The following is an 18,446-nucleotide window of genomic DNA, read 5'->3' on the forward strand; positions in this document are numbered from 1 at the left end:
TTCAGGTTGCGAAGAATGGTAAATGGGCATTCTATAAATCCTGTGAAAAAGGGGTCATCTCCCTTAGATAAACAAGGGCTTCGTCCAGTATCCTGCGCCTGTCTGCCTGTTTAGGATTAGCCTGTGGAATATACCCTGCTGCTGCCTCTGGACTTTCATTCCAGAGTCCAGCCTAGCCGTGTCAGTCTGCTTCCAGCCTGTGTTCCTGTCGTGCCAGAGTTCATCTGTCTGCCATATTGCTCCAGACACACTTCAGCCTGCATCTCATCTCGGCTCTCAAGCTGCGTCTCGGCTGTCATAGCCACACCATGTAGCATTCATCTAGAAGCCCCCATGCTACCAACACTCATCATACGGCTTACTAGCCACTCCAGCACCGCAACATCGGCAGAAGTATCGCACCATCGCCACAACATCGGCACAGTTGCCGCACCATTGGCTCTCAAAGCCATTTCCAACCCCTAGACTGTTTATCTACGACTATTGCAGCAACATCGGCACCATCGCCACAACATCGGCACTATAACCGCACCACGGCCCGCAAGGCTGCACCTTCAACTTGTTGCTTCAGCCACTGGCCTTGCCACTTCTTTGTTCATTGTCTGTCTAGTCTTAGCTTGTGTTTTGTCTGTCTAGTTCTTGTATGTATCTTGTCTGTCCAGTCCTTGTTTTGTTTTTCTGTCACTCTTGTCGTAGTTCATTCTTGTCTAGTCTTGTCTTGATATCCTGCAGTATCGAGTCCTGGTCATTCCTGCTGTGCTGCCTGCTTAGGTTGTCCTCTTGCTTCTTGCCTGACTACCCAGCTGCACCATTGTCCCTAGACATTCCTGAGACCTATCATCTGCTGCTGCTAGAGTATCCTGTCACTCACGTCAGTCCCTGTACTCATCATTTGCAGCCTCAATCCAGCTAGTACCAGTACAGGAAGCACTGCCACTCCTCAGCAGTCCTGTAGTCTTTCATTGGTTGTGTAAGCCTCTACTGCTGGAGGCGTAAATCCAGGCGGCCACCTAAGTACCGGTGTGTAAATAAAGCACTAAGGGAACAGCGGGTGGCTGTTATTGGTAGAAGATCCTCCTCCCTGGCTCTAGAGGTCTTAGACAACCAGGCGAGTATCGTAACATGTATCCACTTGATGGTGACAGTTATAATTTTGTATCCAGAAAAGAGAAGATTTTACTGCGCTTAAAAGTTGCCCAATTTAAATGATAATAATCTAAACATTAAAAGTGAATGCCATAAATAAATAATATAATGGAAAAAATAGAATAAAAAACAAAATCTTTTAATAATAATAGATGATATGAATCATATTTGTTGCATATAAGAATGTAACACAGTAACACATTTACCGTCAATATATTTTCTCAAACAAAGCACATGTAAGCTCATGAAAAATATAAAAACAAGACATTGATTTAATATAATACAGCCGCGTCCAGCTGATTTAAAAAAACACAATAAAACACAGGATTTGTGAAAAAAATGTTGTATTCATTTTCCCTCAACAAATCTTCATTGCTATAGCAACTAAAAAATGGTGAATCCAACTATTAAGAGTAATATTGTATTGGTTTGTATCCATTATCTGCTGAGGAAGCCGCTGAAAGTCTTGGAGGCGGAGAAACGCGTAGAGTCCTCATTTTCTACATTCTCTCTTACCTGAAAAGTGCTGACTGGTCAACACCATGAATACCACACAGGGCTGCACTCAATCGGTGCCACAGATTGAAATACGGCGGCGGCAGAAGACGGCTGTCTAACCCCACTTCGAATGAGTCACAGACTCCGCAAGGAGAAACAACGGCGGTGAGACAATTACATGTTATAAATAATATCCTTAATTGCCTACAAGTACCCTGCAGCTATCTAATATACATACCACCAAGGACAAATTTTGGCAGGATTAACCAATTCATTCTCATATCATCTGTGAGCCCAGCATGTGATTTAAAACTGTGGGATCAATAGAACTTGTATACTAATTGGCAGACTGAAGATAAGCTTTGGGCGATATCCGGCCCTACTAGCCTTGCAGTGAGCTCGATATATATTGGAAAAACATTATCCACGATTTCCCACATATGTGTGTTACCCTATCTTAAGAGACAAATAAGAACTGACTAAAACAAGTACAGATACTTTTATTTGGAGATTTTTTGTGCTTTTTCAGCTGGACAGACACGTTCTTATATAGGGAAGAAAGCGGTGGAAATTATCTGTGCACATAAATGGATACAAAATTATAACTTTGTCACCATCAAGTGGATACATAAGTATCACTGTGTTATTACTACCAAGACAAAAACTTCTGATTTAACAGAATACCCACTGGCTCCCTGTCACCTTTTTTTATTCCTGTTTTTTGCATTGGATATCAAATATGACTGACAGTTTGGTATAATTGATATGTTATTATTATTTTGATATGCAAATTATAATTATATTTAGTTTGATACATTTTACTGTGTAATATTTATACAAATTTCTTGTTATATTAAACTAATAGATATCGGACAGCGCCTATGTACTAGCTTCTCTTTCTAATTGAATACTGCCTTAAGTTATACAAGTGCCACTGTGATGTAGTCTGCTTTCTACACTCTCCACCAGAACATTATCTTGTTGTAAATTGGTCACTAGAACAGATGAGGGCTGAATCCCTGGGGCCCCCAAGTTTGACTCAGTAGGAGATCACTGACAGCCCACAAAATGGCTGCCTCCGTGAAGTGTTGAAGTAATGTCACTATTGAATACATATCTTCAACCTGATTGGTTCCTGAGGAAATACGATTTTGTAGTGAATTTGGTCGACTACTTGTAGATTCTGGCATCAGATGATGAAGACTTGCAGTTTACTAGCTGCCCAGTAATCAGCCTACCTCTCATAGGAAAGTATTGCTTAAACCACATTCTAAGTCAGACATTGCATTTTAATATATAAAGCATTTATTTTACATGAATACCGTAGCTTCTGTGTTCTTATGTTTTCATGCATCAAGGGACCTCTGTTCCATTTGTCCCTGCAGTAGGACAGCCGGTTTACACAGCTACAGCAACAACTTTCATACCTTATCCTGCACAAAGTGGAATCTATTTATTCTACAATAGCTCCAAATGGCACTGATTTGTGTGACACATTTGTGGATACAGAGAGTGAGGAATTGGTTCTATGATTATCTGGGTTTGGATAGGAAAGATCAGTGACATGTTTTAATTTTCCCAAGCAGGAATGTTTTCCGCTATGTGGTTATAGCAGTCTCCAATGTGTATAGGCTTCAGGGACACCTTAACGATAACTGTGGCGAAACATTTACTAGAGGTGGAGCATTATGCCTAACCTGGTCATTGCTTCCATGCTTTATGAATGGAGTGCAGCCTAACCCTAACCCTCCCTCCCCGCGGCCTAACCCTCCCTCCCCGCAGCGCAAGACAATACAGCACAAGACAATGCGTGACGAGTCCATGGTTAATAAATATTGCTGCATCAGTGGTCGTAACACACTCAAATAAGCAGCAGAGTGACAGAAGCCAAGGGTTTGGTGCCATTGTAGGGAGTATGGAGTAGATTATAGTATAAGTAATGAAAGCAAAATACTTGAGGTGAGAAGACCATGCTCATGAGAGTTTACATATACATTTTATAGGGGAGGGACAGACAGGCACGGGTGACACAGAGATGGGTCTATATGCTACATATCGCGAAAAGCAACGGGAGAGGGATCTGTAGGACCCCTCCCCAGCACTCGCTACTCACGCATATGCGGTCAGCAAACCACTCATGCGGTGGCTGTCAGGAAGTAAAAGTAAAGTGATCACTAATGCAATCACTTTACCTTTACACATCACAGGAACAGAGCCCCTCTACCTGCATGTGTACAATAGTACATCCCAGCGGTACTTCATTTAATATTGCCGCGAATAGCTTGATAATTAGTAAATATGACCCTTTGGCTTCTTTCCTTTCTCCATTTCAGTCTGCACATATTGTGACGCTGCTCCAGTCATACGCAGCCCTGTCCACACTTACATAATCACAAGAGGACAGGTCACTGCCTTCCATAGGTCAGCCCACTCTCCACCTACCGCTATGAATATTCTGATGATCTGACTGGCTAATAAATATGGTACACGTGGATTATCAAGAGATGAAGATTATATATATTAAGATGATTAGACCCTAGACAAACACAAAAAATAAAAAAAATGCATTTTTTGTTTTTCGAAAAGATAGCATTACTCAAAAATGGGGTTGCCTAATAGAGATCACAATGCTGAGTATTACAATTTACTGGAATCCTTTTTTTCAGTGGCATCTATGCCTGAAATCAGCTTTTGAAAACTCAAAAAGTTTCAGGTTGATTTACTTATTCTTCTAAAACAGACAAATGGTGGTGCCAATCAGATTCTGGCTACCATTTTCTAGAATGCAGTAGAGAAATGTTAGCTAGAATCTGATTGGTTGATATGGGCAACACCACCACTTGTCTGTTTTAGAAGCTTCAGTAAATCTACCCAAGATGTTACTGCCAAATATAACACACATTTTGTGAATAACTGACTTTCTTTGGCAACTGTAAGCTGTAACCATGGAAACAAAAATGTTGAGTGCACGGATTGTTTAAAGATGTTGCTACAGGAGATCCACTATTCACAACCTATCTGTCAAATGGCGGCAGCAGTATGTGTTTGAGTTTAGAAAAGTCTGATTTATTTAATGCAATAGGAGTTTTCCAATATGTTGTAATACCATGTACAATTATTTCAATTAGGTAACATGATTTTTGTTTTTTGGGGGGAAATTACATAAATAGCAACTAACATTACCATGCTTTGCTAGTTAGTCTGACTTTCCAAAATCAATTCAGCTTTCCCTCGTTTCCATAAATGAACTAAGATTTTAAATGAATAAAATAGCTGACCATTAGGTCAATTAAAAAATAATGTATCCATAACATTGATATTATTCAGTATGACATATGTAAGGCACCCTGCTCGGATTTTCTTCTCCTCTCTGCTGGGCTGTGTTTATTGGCCCAGGCTCCCTGTGTCTGGCCACAGCACAGCAGACTTTTGGGGAAAAAAAAAAAAAACTTTGACATTTCCTGTATTTAAGAAGAACCTCATGTGAGGAATTCTACAGAAGAGACAAAGAAAATGCAGAACAGGAGAGAGCCTGTCAGCTGAACATCAGAATCCACTTTCTGGACTCACAAGCTTCTGAATCTGTTTACACGAGAGGATTTATCACCATTTACCTCCTAAAAGATGTTCTGGGGAAGCATTTTGCTAATCCTATTGTGTTTGAGCCAATTCTCTAATGGCCAGGCTGGGGAAGAGGAAAGTACAGAGAGACTGCTTGATGATGACAAATCGGAGATGGAGAACCGTCTAGTTTCAGCTGAGGAACAATATACTGACCTAAAAAAGGTGAGATTATAATCTGACAGTGGTACGCTAGGGCCTGAACAATAACGTAAGACCTAGGGGGTATATTTACTAAAGTGCCGGTTTATAGAAGTGGAGATGTTGCCCATAGCAACCAATTCAATTATACTTATCATTTATCTAGCACCTTCTAGAAGATCATATCTGATTGGTTGCTATTGGCAACAACGCCACTAAAAACCTGTACTTTAGTAAATATACCCCTTAGAATAAGCCATACTTTGTTTAGCTGGCCCTTAATCTTTTTGCGATGAAAACTGACCCTTCTTGTTTCATTTCCTGGGACATTTGATAACACTATTCCCATGATGCATGTTTGTGTCATACAGTTATCATCATATTACCCTCACACTTAAGGGAGTGGAGAATGTTGGGAGGAAAGATATTGTATAAAAAGTTATGATTCAATAAAGGTAAACAAAATGCATCGGGCAATGATAGGAGTTTAGTTATGCTGGCCATACACGCTACAATTATCGGGCCGATCCGCCCGATATCGTCGGATCGCCGCGATAATTGTAGCGTGTGGGGGGGCGACTGAGGGTTAAATATTGCTCGGTCGGGAATGCTGGATTGTCCAGCATGCCCGTCCGATGCGATATTTAGCGGGTAAACTGTCGGCCACATCGGGCAGTGTATGCCCAGCGCAGCCGACAGACAGACATTTCTTGTGTTCCTTCCTGCGGAAGGAACAGGGAAATGTCTCCGCCCCCGGGGGCGGAGCGCGGATGTCGGGCTATACACTGTCACTCTCACAGTGTATGCCGGCGACTTCTGCGGCTGGCAGGCTGCCAGATAAAATGTCTGTCGGTCTGACATTTTATCTGGTAGTGTATGCCCAGCATAAGTAAGATAAGCTATTGTATAAAAGGTCATTGGCCAATAAAGAAAGCCAAAAAGTATGGTAAGGTCACATGAGTATAGTATTATGTATATAAAACAACATACTCAAGTAAATAAAGTAGGTAATATAGGCCCTAATGTAGAGATGTACACAATGCCGATATTTACTCAGATGAGTGATTATCAGTAACATGCTCGTGTATCTAAGTCGCTATGCGCATGCATCAATTATCATTACCGTAGTCGCAATGACAATTTTCAGTCAGGGAGCATTTGGGGGAGGTGGCGGATTAGAACTCAGGAGTGTATCGTGACCATTTTGGGGGGAGGTGTCACATCATGCAACTGCGATCCCGTACATAGGAAATATGGCTTAGATGTCTCAGTTCCCACGGCCATTCAGCGTGACCATAGACTCACTCACATTAGAGATAATGTAATGATCTGCGGCCGGTGCTTTGTCTTTGTACGCAGGTGCTATGACATTTTGCACATATGCTTTGGATTTACAAATCCGCAGCTGGGCGTCTCAGTACAACACCCGGCGAGCTGCGACATTTGCATATTTTCGCATAGTAGCTGCATACACAGACGTGGCCGTTCAACTCTGAATCAGGCCCACAGATAGCAGACTAGATATACCAGCGTCTAATAGCCTGCAAGATGTAGTAATGGGCGTGATGCTGCCGACTTAGCCCGTAAATGGCAAACATTTACAGGACAAAACCAACTTGCTGATATCGCGCCCATGCCTTCATCTTAAGGCTATTACATAATGCCCTGTATTTCTAAGTCTCATGTTGGACGTGCAGACTCCCTAGGTCCAGTGATGGCACTTGATCCTGAGGAATAGCGAATAGTCTGTTCCTCATGGTAACAGGTTCAGCTGAAATAATGCGTCCGCTCTGTGGAGGTGACAGGGGGACTTTGTCATTTTCAGGTTCAATTTTGTGGCAGAGAACTTGTCACTAAGAAGCTCTGACCCTGCGTTTGTCACTATTTTGTAAGTCAGACTACTTAGTGCTCGTTCTCCTGTATGTAATGAGCATGGATTTCAATAGAAACATTGTCTACCCAGAAATGGGTGTGGCAATGTAAAAATGGGAGTGAACCAATTGTGATGTTGACTGGGGTGTAGTTTGGGTGGATGGAGGGCGAATCCTTATTCTCCATGAATGTTGGCATGAATAGATTCACCTATCTGACACATGTCCCTAGTCATTGCATACAAATATTAGCTGCTATGGTTTCTGCACCTCAGTATGTAACTCATAAGATTCACTTTGTCTTTTGTCCTAAGATTCTCTTAGGTCATTTAGAGGTCACTGTTCCACCAGAAGAACATCCCCTGCGCCCTCCTAAAACAGGCGCGAGGTCATCCTTCAACATCACATTAAAATCAGTTTCTCAAAACGAGAACAAAAAAGTGGTAGATCTGCAAAAGGAGGAGGAAGGAGTGGTAGAGGAGAACGATGAAGCTGTCTCTAAGAAGAATACAACACTAGGAACCCCAACAACAACACCACCAGCTACTACCCCACCGGCAGATGACAATTTGTCCTACATCAGTGAGTAGTTTCTGCATACAGTAGCTGTCAGATGCATCTAACACATGTAGTGTGATACTGAGGTGCATGCAGACGTGGCGCGCTTCGCCTTACGCTTCAGCCGTATCTGCGTCTTTATTATAATACCTTGACCGATGATTTTCCTACTGAAACACTGGCAGCGGCACTAATCCATCTTGCTGCGCCTTTAGATGCACTATCAGTGCACAATCAGTTGCAACACCTAAACGTGCACCAGCCCTATGGCAGGGTCAATTATTCCATCTGAACATGGCGTCCTGTGTCAACGGTTACTGCGTCTGTAGATCCAGCCGCTATCAGCGACACGCCTGCGTCTAGCTAAACACCCCGTTACCTCCCAAAAACATCCACTGAAATTCACTCTCCCTGCGTCCAAATTGGTTCTGCGTCTCCAAGCGCTGACCATACGGTCGCATGCAGAGTGCGACTCTGACGCACGCGCAGGCATAAAACATCGGCCGCTTGGGTGTGATATCGCCACTGCGTGCACTTCTGAATCAGGCCCATAACATGGCGGCATTACCCTCTCCTTGTTGATAAGGGCTACAATGGAATGCGGCAGAATGTAGAATACTTTAAATATTGAAAACTGTTCACTTTGAGCATTTTATTTTTAAAATATATTTTTTTTGTTGTCCGGACGAATTTCAAAGTATATATTATTTACTGTTACACTCTGTAAAATGTGGGTTGTGGGGGGCCAGGAATGCTTCAGTTTGTTTCAAGAATCGTCAGATTCTAGGCCCATATGTAATATGTTGCATTTGTTGGTCCCGGCTTATTAGTCACTTAAGTTTTAAAGCGGCAATTAGTTTTTAAAGCAAAACCAGGTTGTTTTCGCCTTAAATATAATTGCTGCTTTAAGTCTAGTGGCAGTGGCGTATCTATAATGGGTGCAGGGTGTGCGGTCCACGCGGGCCATTGGGTCCAGCATCGGCAGTTGCAGCGCTATACAAATCACTGGTAAAATGGTTCGGCAGCCATTTTTCCAGCATTTTGCGCATGCGCAGTAGGAAAGTCGCTGGGAAAATGGCTGCCGCACCATTTTGCCGGTGCCTTGCACATTCACAGTGGACTCTGGCACAGCGCTAGAGTTTACTAAAACTGAACCAGTTTCCTTAAACACCCTGAAATTGGCTGTTACAGCCTCCTTGAGGTCAACTAAGTCGTATAGGAAATGCCCTAACAGCATTTCCACAAGACTGGGAACATTCAGTAACTCAGTACTCACCTTAATTATAAAACCAGCTCATCCTGACGTCATGGACATACCACAGACCACAAAAGTAACAGTGACTTACATACCTCTCGGCTACAAAACGGGATAACAACAGTTATCAAATTTATTGTCTCCTTTCCAACATTTCATGTTATTAAACCTAAACTGGTGAAATGCAGCGTTTTGGTATTTCAGCATTTTCCGTGGAACTCAGTATTTTTTCTTAGAAGCTCTACATGATCTGCCTGCTGTGACTACAAATAAGCTGCAGAGAGAACAGATTATACGGCTCCTGAGAGATGTCCATGCATGTCAGGCGCTCACCACGGGTCTACGTTTGGAATTCAGGGCACTGAAACCGAACCACAGACTCAGAAGAGAAAAATGAGCAACGGCCTGGCTATGTGTTATAAGTTGCTTATGGGGAAGGAGCACAGACCTATTAACGTGAATTCAATTAAAAAAATGTGGTTTGTAATGGAAACAGATTTTATTAAACCTGTGCATTTTAATGTTGGATACACACTATGTGATCCATTGAATGATCTATCGTTCCGACGCGGATCGGAACAATAGATCGTGCGGATCACATAGTGTGTACGGACTATCTGCGCGCTCCCTCGGTCGCAAGCAACATCATCCGTACTGCACGGCCAACCGGATGATATCGCATGCGGCGCCGTTGCAGGTAATGGAGGATGGAACGAGGGATTGTTCTGTTGTTCATTACATTGCTTAATGTGTACCTGCGGTACTATATGTCAGCCCATGAGGTCGACATATCGCCTGCGTACACATCGGCAAGTGTGTACCCAGCTTTAGCAGAGATGTGCGGTTCGGTTCTCCGAAAATCCGAATCCACATGAATTTCGTGAATATGGACAGATTAGAGTCGTGGTCCTGGTCTCCTGGGGAGATCCAGACACATACGAGTCGCGGTTCTGATATTCCCATGGTTCAGAATTTAGATTTTAAATCTGAATTTTGGGTTTTGGATTGCAAAAATTTCATGATTTTAGCTGTTTTCAAAAACTTTTTTAGCAATTTAAAAAGAAAAACAACACAAAAAAACCCACAGATCCAAAACCAAAACACGAAGTTGAATCCAGATACGAGGGTCAACACGCATCTCTAATTTTAAGTGACAAGTTGCCGGGGTGCAGCCACTGAAGAAAGCCAAATAGGTACCTAATATTTGGCTATGCCACCCCTGATTCTTAGATGAATTCTCAATAAAGATGCAACCCTCATTAGCATAACCACACCCACTATTTAGCTAGTTTGTACTACTTTATTGCAATGTGAATTGCGCTAATCAGTACACTCACCATTATAAAATATTTTTTTTTAGGCGATAGTAAATTTAGGGTAATGTTCCATTGCAGGACATGTCTGGCACTCCAGCTGCTGTGGAACTACACATCCCAGCATTTCCTGACAAATTATTAGCATCAAAACTGTAGCAGGGCCTCTTCCAGAATGTCCGGAAGATTTCTGAACTTAGGGGACTTCTTTCCGGCTGCCCCCCCTCATCCCCCGTCACTGCCTACTTCCCTAGTAAGGGTGCAGTGAGAGCAGGGCCACGAAAGGGTCACAACCCCTAAACTTACCACTTGGACCTGCCATCTGGGATCTCCTGGCGTGGAGGTCCCGTACGTGGGCAAGTACATCACTACTGAGAATGCATTCCCTGCCATCAGAAATTGTAGGCCCAATACAAGTAAAATAGACAAGTGCCCCTCTCTCCTGCTCCATGGCCTACTTCCCTCAGCAGCCTGGTGGATACAGAGGTCTAGCTGGGAGCCCTGATTGAAAGTGCGCGATATGTTGAATCCTCAGATGCCTGCAAGTTCCATTCTGTGGCATTAACCACTGCTTACCTTGTCCAGGCCACCGGCAATGTCTCTGCCTATCACATCCAGGATTGGAGAATGGAAATGCGTCAAGAGGGGAGAAGTGAAAGACGAGGGGGAAGGGGGTGAAAGAATAAAATGAATTTTAGGAGCAGATATAAGGCATATGTAAGCTCTTACAGGCAGGGCCCTCCTCCCTCTTGTTCTTCCCTAGAACACTCCATGTCACCAGTGCTCCGCTCCCATGTCTCCTTCTTTCCTTCAGTTTCTGACCCTGCTTGCTCATCCATACGTTGGCTAGAGGACCACTGGTATTCTGTTGTGCACAGCACTTATGCTCTGATGCCCTGTCACTGTGATTTTATTTTTCAGATTTACCATATACAGCACTGTGTACATCTTGTGGTGCCTTATAGGCAAAACATAATGATATTAATCAACAGTAAGGATGTGGGGACAGCTGGGATAAGGGGACAAATGGAGACATACAGGCAAAAGGGAAGAAAGAAAGCAACAGACACAAAAAGGAGGCAGAGATGCACTCACACAAGTGTGGGGTGGGGTGTCAGGCAGACATGGGGTTGGAGAAAGGAGCACTCACGGGAATAGGGACAGGGGAACACATAGGGTGATGTGGAGAAAGGCTAACATGATGAGGGGGTGCAGAGGCACACAGATGCGAAGCAGAGCTCCCTGCCACCCTGTGCCAGCCCTCCCACCAAACCCATGATGCCCAGAGCATCCTTTGGACCCTCCAGGCAGCACTAAAGCAGTGGTACTAGTCCAGGGGACCTTGGGCACTGCACACCTTGAACCAATGCTCCCAGCACTTAGCTTATAGGCTGCAGTTCCTGCAGCACTGTCAGCTCTTATGGAGACTTGCAGTCCTCTGCCAACCAACCAACCAACCAACCTACCAGGGCCTCACTAATTTGTCCGTACCCAATCACTGTACTAGTAAAGTGCCAGAATTTGTACATAGAACGTCACTAAAGTTCCACAAACCCATCTTAGAGCTTTATCACTTGGGGACGCTCTGGGAGCACTACATTCAGCCATAGGTCAACTCTGGGAAAAGTGTTTTGTCTTATTGTTACTCTACAGATAATGGATGTTGTATAAACTTCCTCATAGATGTGTAACCATAAATTATACCAAATGTTGATGTTAGTTTAACGCTTTCTCATTAGTGTCCCGGCTTAGCAGTATAGAATCTGCAATCCATCGTCTCAATGTCCAGTTCTACGGCCTGGATATAAAAATGACGCAGATGTCTCAGAGTCTCACCAAGATCCGGGATAAAGTCAGCGATGCAGAAGACACGATCAGTACAGTGTCTGAAATGAATCGAAGGAATCAAAGGCAGATTGGACAGATTGAAGGTAGGACTGCCAAGCAGGAACATGTGTCTGGCTGTTGTTTTTCAAGTTCATTTCTTGTTTTAATTACAATATTCTGTACTTTCCCAAGGGAACAGATATTTCTTGCAGTGAATAGGAATTAATTACACAATTGTCCAGAGTTGAAAGCCAAGAACCAGGAGGTGGTGCAGATACTGTGGGATGTTTTTCTTGTGGTATCTGAACATATTGACCTCATTTCTATAATTCGTTGACCTTATTTTAGTGTATGTACTAATATTCTACAGATTGGACTTAAACATTTCTCAAAGGAATAAATTATATATCTGACAATTAGGCCACCCCAACAACAAATTCTGGGACCCTACCTGGGACCACACCTACCCACAAATAGCGCACCTCTGGTTCAGGGAATGAAAATAAACAACAATTTCTAAGCATTGTGAAGCCTGTGTTTCCTCTTTGCAGGTCATTGTTATGCAGGATAATGCACCCACTACAGGGAGATATAAGGATATTCCACACTAACAACCATGGGAGGTTAGGGGGCCCCATGTGCAGAATAGTCCGTGAGGGCTCCCTCCTTTCTATGGTGCAGTAGGCTCTGGCATTATGCCAGTCTACTGCGCATGTGCAGGTCTCTGGAAACATAGCACCCGCGCCATGGTACCAGGGACACCTCTACTGCACATGTGCAAATCTCCAGGAAAATGGCCGGCGCAGTGCTGACGTGGGTTTCCGGAGAGGTAACATGGGTGCGGTTTGGGGCTCCCCGGACCTAGGGGCCTATGTAGGCGCGCCGACAGCCGGGCCCAGGTGAGGGGGCGTGACCTAATCATGGGAGGTGTGGCCACATTCCCTTAGGGGGAGAATATATATATTTGCAGTGCCGTGACGTGTCGCTGCGCGCTGGGGAGGGGACGCTGTGAGCCTGCTGCGGCTTAGCAGCCATGAGCAGTCTCCCAGTGCAGCCCAGCACCCATTATAGAAGCATATACATGGGGCATATGTAGTAAAATGTGTGGCCATATTAATACTCCTTATCACTGCATATCACGGCAATAAGGATTCTTTTTTCGTCAAAATGTACCAATTTAAATTTCCCGGGACACATGCTTCGATAAGAGCCCATCTCGGGCGAACAGGAAGAAGGAAAGTGGATGCATATGTGATCACTTTATTTCCACTTATGGACCAGGGTTATCTACTCTCCCGATTTGTCCGGGAGCCTTCCAAAAATCGGGTGGTGCTCCCGGCCCCCCCGCAAGAGCAGGCAACTCTGCCGTGTTTGCTGCAACCACGTCGCACCTACTCATCGAGCGAAAGTGGGCGGTCCAGGGGGTTGTTGCAATTTGTGTCATCGTAGCCCCACCCCCTGATTTAGAATGCCAGTAATATGCGGGACCGCAACCGCACTGCCACGCCCCCCTGCACCGGCCACTTCCGCCCCCTGCTGCACCAAGCTGACTGCCTGCTCCCGGAGGGGGCAGCCAGAAAGTCGGTAAGTATGCTATTGTTATGGACCCATTGCGGCTGCTGCACATGCTCTGTGCGGCTTTCCAGCTCTGCATGCACAATGTGGAAAACTCTGCAAGGCGCATTGGGACCTACTGCAGCCACAGGAGAGAGGGATTGCAACATCTCTCTCCAGCAGGGCAGCACCATTGCAGTTAATGGGCTAACGCCAACTGAAGATGGCATTAACTCTCGCTTTGGTTTGCGGGTCTTGTTAAATACTGTCCTCATAGAAAACAATGGGGGTGGCTGCTGTGAGGGCTGATGGACAGAAAGCAGGCGATATCTGTGGTGATATCTGTGATATTTTCTGCTTTCCTTATTGGTACAGAGAAGAGAGCAGTCAAAAAGTTGTGTTCTCTCGATTTGTAATAAGGGTGGAACAATTAATCGCCATGTCCCATACCAAAATTTGGGTATGTTCCAGTAACGCTTCATGCCCCTCTCACTGTACTGTTTTGTGAATTCATGGGGTGAGCAGTATCGCCAGCCCCTTCCTTCACCCTCGGCCCCTTACGGCCACACATCGTCTACTTCTGTCACTGGAGTGACGCAGTGCTATGTGGGATATATGACCCTTGGCCAAGGAAGGTATTACGGTGTAATAGAAGAATAAAGACGCCATATTTGTTATAATTTAAATGCAGCACAACTTATTTACTAACATTTGCATTTACTGGCTTTCATTTCGCTTACTGTATGACGTGCACTAGACAGATGAAAGATCATTGCTGATTGGATAATGTAGGTCACTGCTAACTTTACAACTAAATACAATGTTAAATGAGTATGAACAAGTATGGAATATTTTTCTAGGTGTGTAATTCTCTGGTGTCCGATAAAATGGACACTGTAGTAGAAAAGTCTTACGTTTTACTTGTGACGTCATTGAGGGATTCTGCACTAAGGCTGTAGGCCAAGTGCTTCTATATAGGGGGCAGAAATGCATTATTCTTCCTAATATTCAGCTCCCTAATGAACAGATATGGTTTACAGGTTATTCATGTGTTCATGGATCGGAAGATTAAATAAAAAAATAAAATAAAAATGTATTCCCTCAAGTTCAAAGCTTAATATACACACTACTTACATTGATACAGAGAATGGGAAAATAACCCCCTTGTGCATCAGTGGCCAATTTAGCCTCATACGTGGGAGAAATCCTTCCTGACTCCAAAATTAGAAATGTATTAACTCCCTGAAACAATCCATTATTGTCCTCTATTAATTCTAGCTACAGATACCATTTATTGTAAGAAAGGCATTGAATCCATTTTTACATTTTGCCATCACCCCCTCATGAGATGTGGAAACATTTACTACCTTACAGTAAAGAATCCTTCCTGGCTTTCTACCATTCACAGTTGTTGATCCCTAATCCTGTGTTGGTCGGTGGTAATTTATTTATTTCTTTTACTAGCAGATCTGGTTAAGAAAAAAAAAAATGATAGAATCTTATTGGTTGTTTTGGGTACTACTTATACATTAGGTGCATAATTTGTTGGCACTATATAAATAAGCAATTCTTAAGTCCTCTTCGGGGTAAGTAAAACGGGATGGGAGGAGAGATGGGCTGAGTTGACCCACCATATTTCACTATATTTTGCAGTGTCCCTATGACCTGTGTGAGGAGAGTGGTTACACACAGTAGTATGACCTGTAGGAGGAGAGTGGTTACTCACAGTGGTGCAACCTGTGTGAGGAGAGTGGTTGCTCACAGTGGTATGACCTGTGTGAGGAGAGTGGTTACTCACAGTGGCATGCCCTGTGTGAGGAGAGTGGTTACTTACAGTGGCATGCCCTGTGTGAGGAGAGTAGTTACTCACAGTGGCATGCCCTGTGTGAGGAGAGTGGTTACTTACAGTGGCATGACGTGTGTGAGGACAGTGGTTACTCACAGTGGTGTGACCTGTGTGAGGAGAGTGGTTACTCACAGTAGTATGACCTGTGTGAGGAGAGTGGTTACTCACAGTAGTATGACCTGCGTGAGGAGAGTGGTTGCTCAAAGTAGTATGACCTGTGTGAGGAGAGTGGTTTCTCACAGTGGTATGACCAGTTTGAGGAGAGTGGTTACTCACAGTGGTATGACCTATGTGAGGAGAGTAGCTGCTCACAGTGGTATGACCTGTATGAGGAGAGTGGCTGCTCAAAGTAGTATGACCTGTGTGAGGAGAGTGGTTGCTCAAAGTAGTATGACCTGTGTGAGGAGAGTGGTTTCTCACAGTGGTATGACCAGTTTGAGAGTGGTTACTCACAGTGGTATGACCTATGTGAGGAGAGTGGCTGCTCACAGTGGTATGACCTGTATGAGGAGAGTGGCTGCTCAAAGTAGTATGACCTGTGTGAGGAGAGTGGCTGCTCAAAGTAGTATGACCTGTGTGAGGAGAGTTGTTGCTCACAGTGGTATGACCTGTGTGAGGAGAGTGGTTACTCACAGTGGTATGACGTGTGTGAGGAGAGTGGTTACTCACAGTGGTGTGACCTGTGTGAGGAGAGTGGTTACTCACAGTAGTATGACCTGTGTGAGGAGAGTGGTTACTCACAGTGATGTGACCTGTGTGAGGAGAGTGGTTACTCACAGTGGTGTGACCTGTGTGGGGAGAGTGGTTGCTCACAGTAGTATGACCACTTTGAGGAGAGTGGTTACTCACAGTGGTATGACCTATGTGAGGAGAGTGGCTGCTCACAGTGGTATGACCTGTATGAGGAGAGTGGCTGCTCACAGTGGTATGACCTGTGTGAATTGAGTGGTTACTCACAGTGGTATGACCTTTGTGAGGAGAGTGGTTACTCACAGTGGAAGGGGAGAGAGAAGATGTAGATTTATTTTTTCATGAAATTAATATATATCTTATCATTTATAGGTTGTTTGAAAGGTAAGCGGTACTTCAGAAAGTGCTTTCTCATTTTTCAGCACTTTGAAAGCTATGCTACAGCACAACAGCTCTGCCACAACAGAGGGGGAAATCTGGCAATGCCTATAGATCATCAGGAATTTGCCGCTCTATCACAGTATATTCATGATGCATTCTTTCCCTTCAACTGGCCCGTCTGGATCGGGATTAACGACCTACGCTCGGAAGGCCTTTACATGTTTCAGAACGGGCATCGGATTTCCTACTTCAACTGGTACAAAGATCACTTGGTGACACAGCCAAACGGCGGTGCCCTGGAGAACTGTGTGTCTATCTCATCGGATGATGGAAAGTGGTGGGATAATGACTGCACCAGGAGAATGTACTACGTCTGCGAGTACTGAGCGGAGAGTGAGGAGTAATGAGTACTGCTTTGTAGTATCTATGATATACTGTCAGATTTTGCAGAATTCATATCTCAGGTACCTGTATTAATTCTCCTAGTGTAAGATATCTTGTTCAACTGATGGCGCAATGAGTTAAAAGAACATTTGGGATGGTAATAGTACAATCAGTCTCTGTAGCATGCAAATTACTCCTCAAGATTATATCTGACAATTTAAATATTAATTGGGGATGAGTGGCTCCTATTCAGGAGATCAGACTTCTGGGATAAGCCATTTTCATGGCAACCCTTAGCCTCAGTGTTTCACCCAGTGGTTATTTAGAGTATGGCAAGGTAATGCTGAGATAGGCACACAAGGATATCTGTAGATGTGAACCTATCAGGAAGCTCATCACTGCAAGTACAGCTATCCTCAGAACAAGGGCACGAGTTATGGAGAGTTAGACTATACCCTGCATTCAATATGCAAATAAGCCTTTGCTATTTTGAATAGCAGACTTAAGGTAGGTACACACCTAGCAGATATATCTGTAGATGATGGTCGTTCATACACACTGAACGACCATCATCTTCCAGGCAGCCGAGGGTCCGTCCTCCTCATGTGTAAGGGCAGGCAGCTGATCGCCCGTACACACTTGCTGATGGGACAGATAAATCTGCAGACATATCTGTCCATCTGCTGTGCAGCACAACTGACACAGTATGTCTGTGAACTACGTCGTTCACAGACATATCGCTGGTACACACTTGCCGACGGGCACCAGATATATTGGCCAATCAATTGATCGGCCAATATATCTGTCAGTGTGTACCCAGCTTTACAGGAAATTACATATTGTATCACCCTGGCGGAACTTTTTTGTTTGAAGATAAATGTTGTAACAGTTGTCTTGACCTATAAATATGTATGTACCTTATCAATAGGATATTAAAATACACTTCCTATTGTGAGAAAACCGAGGTGCTGGGAGCCTAACGCTCTAACAAATGTTATAAAATGATTCCTTCTTTCTATTATCCATATGTAAAACCAAAATAAAATGTGTTAGCATGAATGGCCCTTTACTGGCGATCTCCTGACATGTATTGGAATTTAGGGACAACAGCAGCAGGGACTGTCCGGTGTGTATACAAAGGAAACAGCTGGAAAATCTAACATGCTTACAAGATGGAAGCAAAGAGCCTCTGTGTCAGGTAGAAATGGAGATGCCATGCACCAACGTTGGATCCAACCAAATACTGTAGGCAAGGCAGAAAGCATAGAATTAGCCCATCCGAATCCTGCCACTTAGGGTTACATTTACTAAAGTGAGAGTTTTTAGAAATGGAGATGTTGCCCATAGCAACCAATCAGAGG

The 18,446-nt window shown here is 43.9% G+C and overlaps 1 protein-coding gene across 1 annotated transcript; it reads left to right on the forward strand.

The window, feature by feature from the left end:
- The first annotated feature begins 5,144 nt into the window (after nt 1-5,144).
- CLEC11A (C-type lectin domain containing 11A) lies at nt 5,145-18,154 on the forward strand. The gene is made up of 4 exons (XM_088482951.1): nt 5,145-5,430; nt 7,592-7,859; nt 12,143-12,334; nt 16,693-18,154. The coding sequence occupies exons 1-4, from the start codon at nt 5,269-5,271 to the stop codon at nt 17,085-17,087; spliced, it is 1,017 nt and encodes a 338-aa protein (XP_088339077.1). The 5' UTR covers nt 5,145-5,268; the 3' UTR covers nt 17,088-18,154.
- The last annotated feature ends 292 nt before the right edge of the window (nt 18,155-18,446 follow it).

The sequence above is a fragment of the Taudactylus pleione genome, unplaced genomic scaffold (assembly GCF_031769625.1).
Source record: "Taudactylus pleione unplaced genomic scaffold, aTauple2 ptg000301l, whole genome shotgun sequence".
NCBI classification, from domain to species: domain Eukaryota; kingdom Metazoa; phylum Chordata; class Amphibia; order Anura; family Myobatrachidae; genus Taudactylus; species Taudactylus pleione.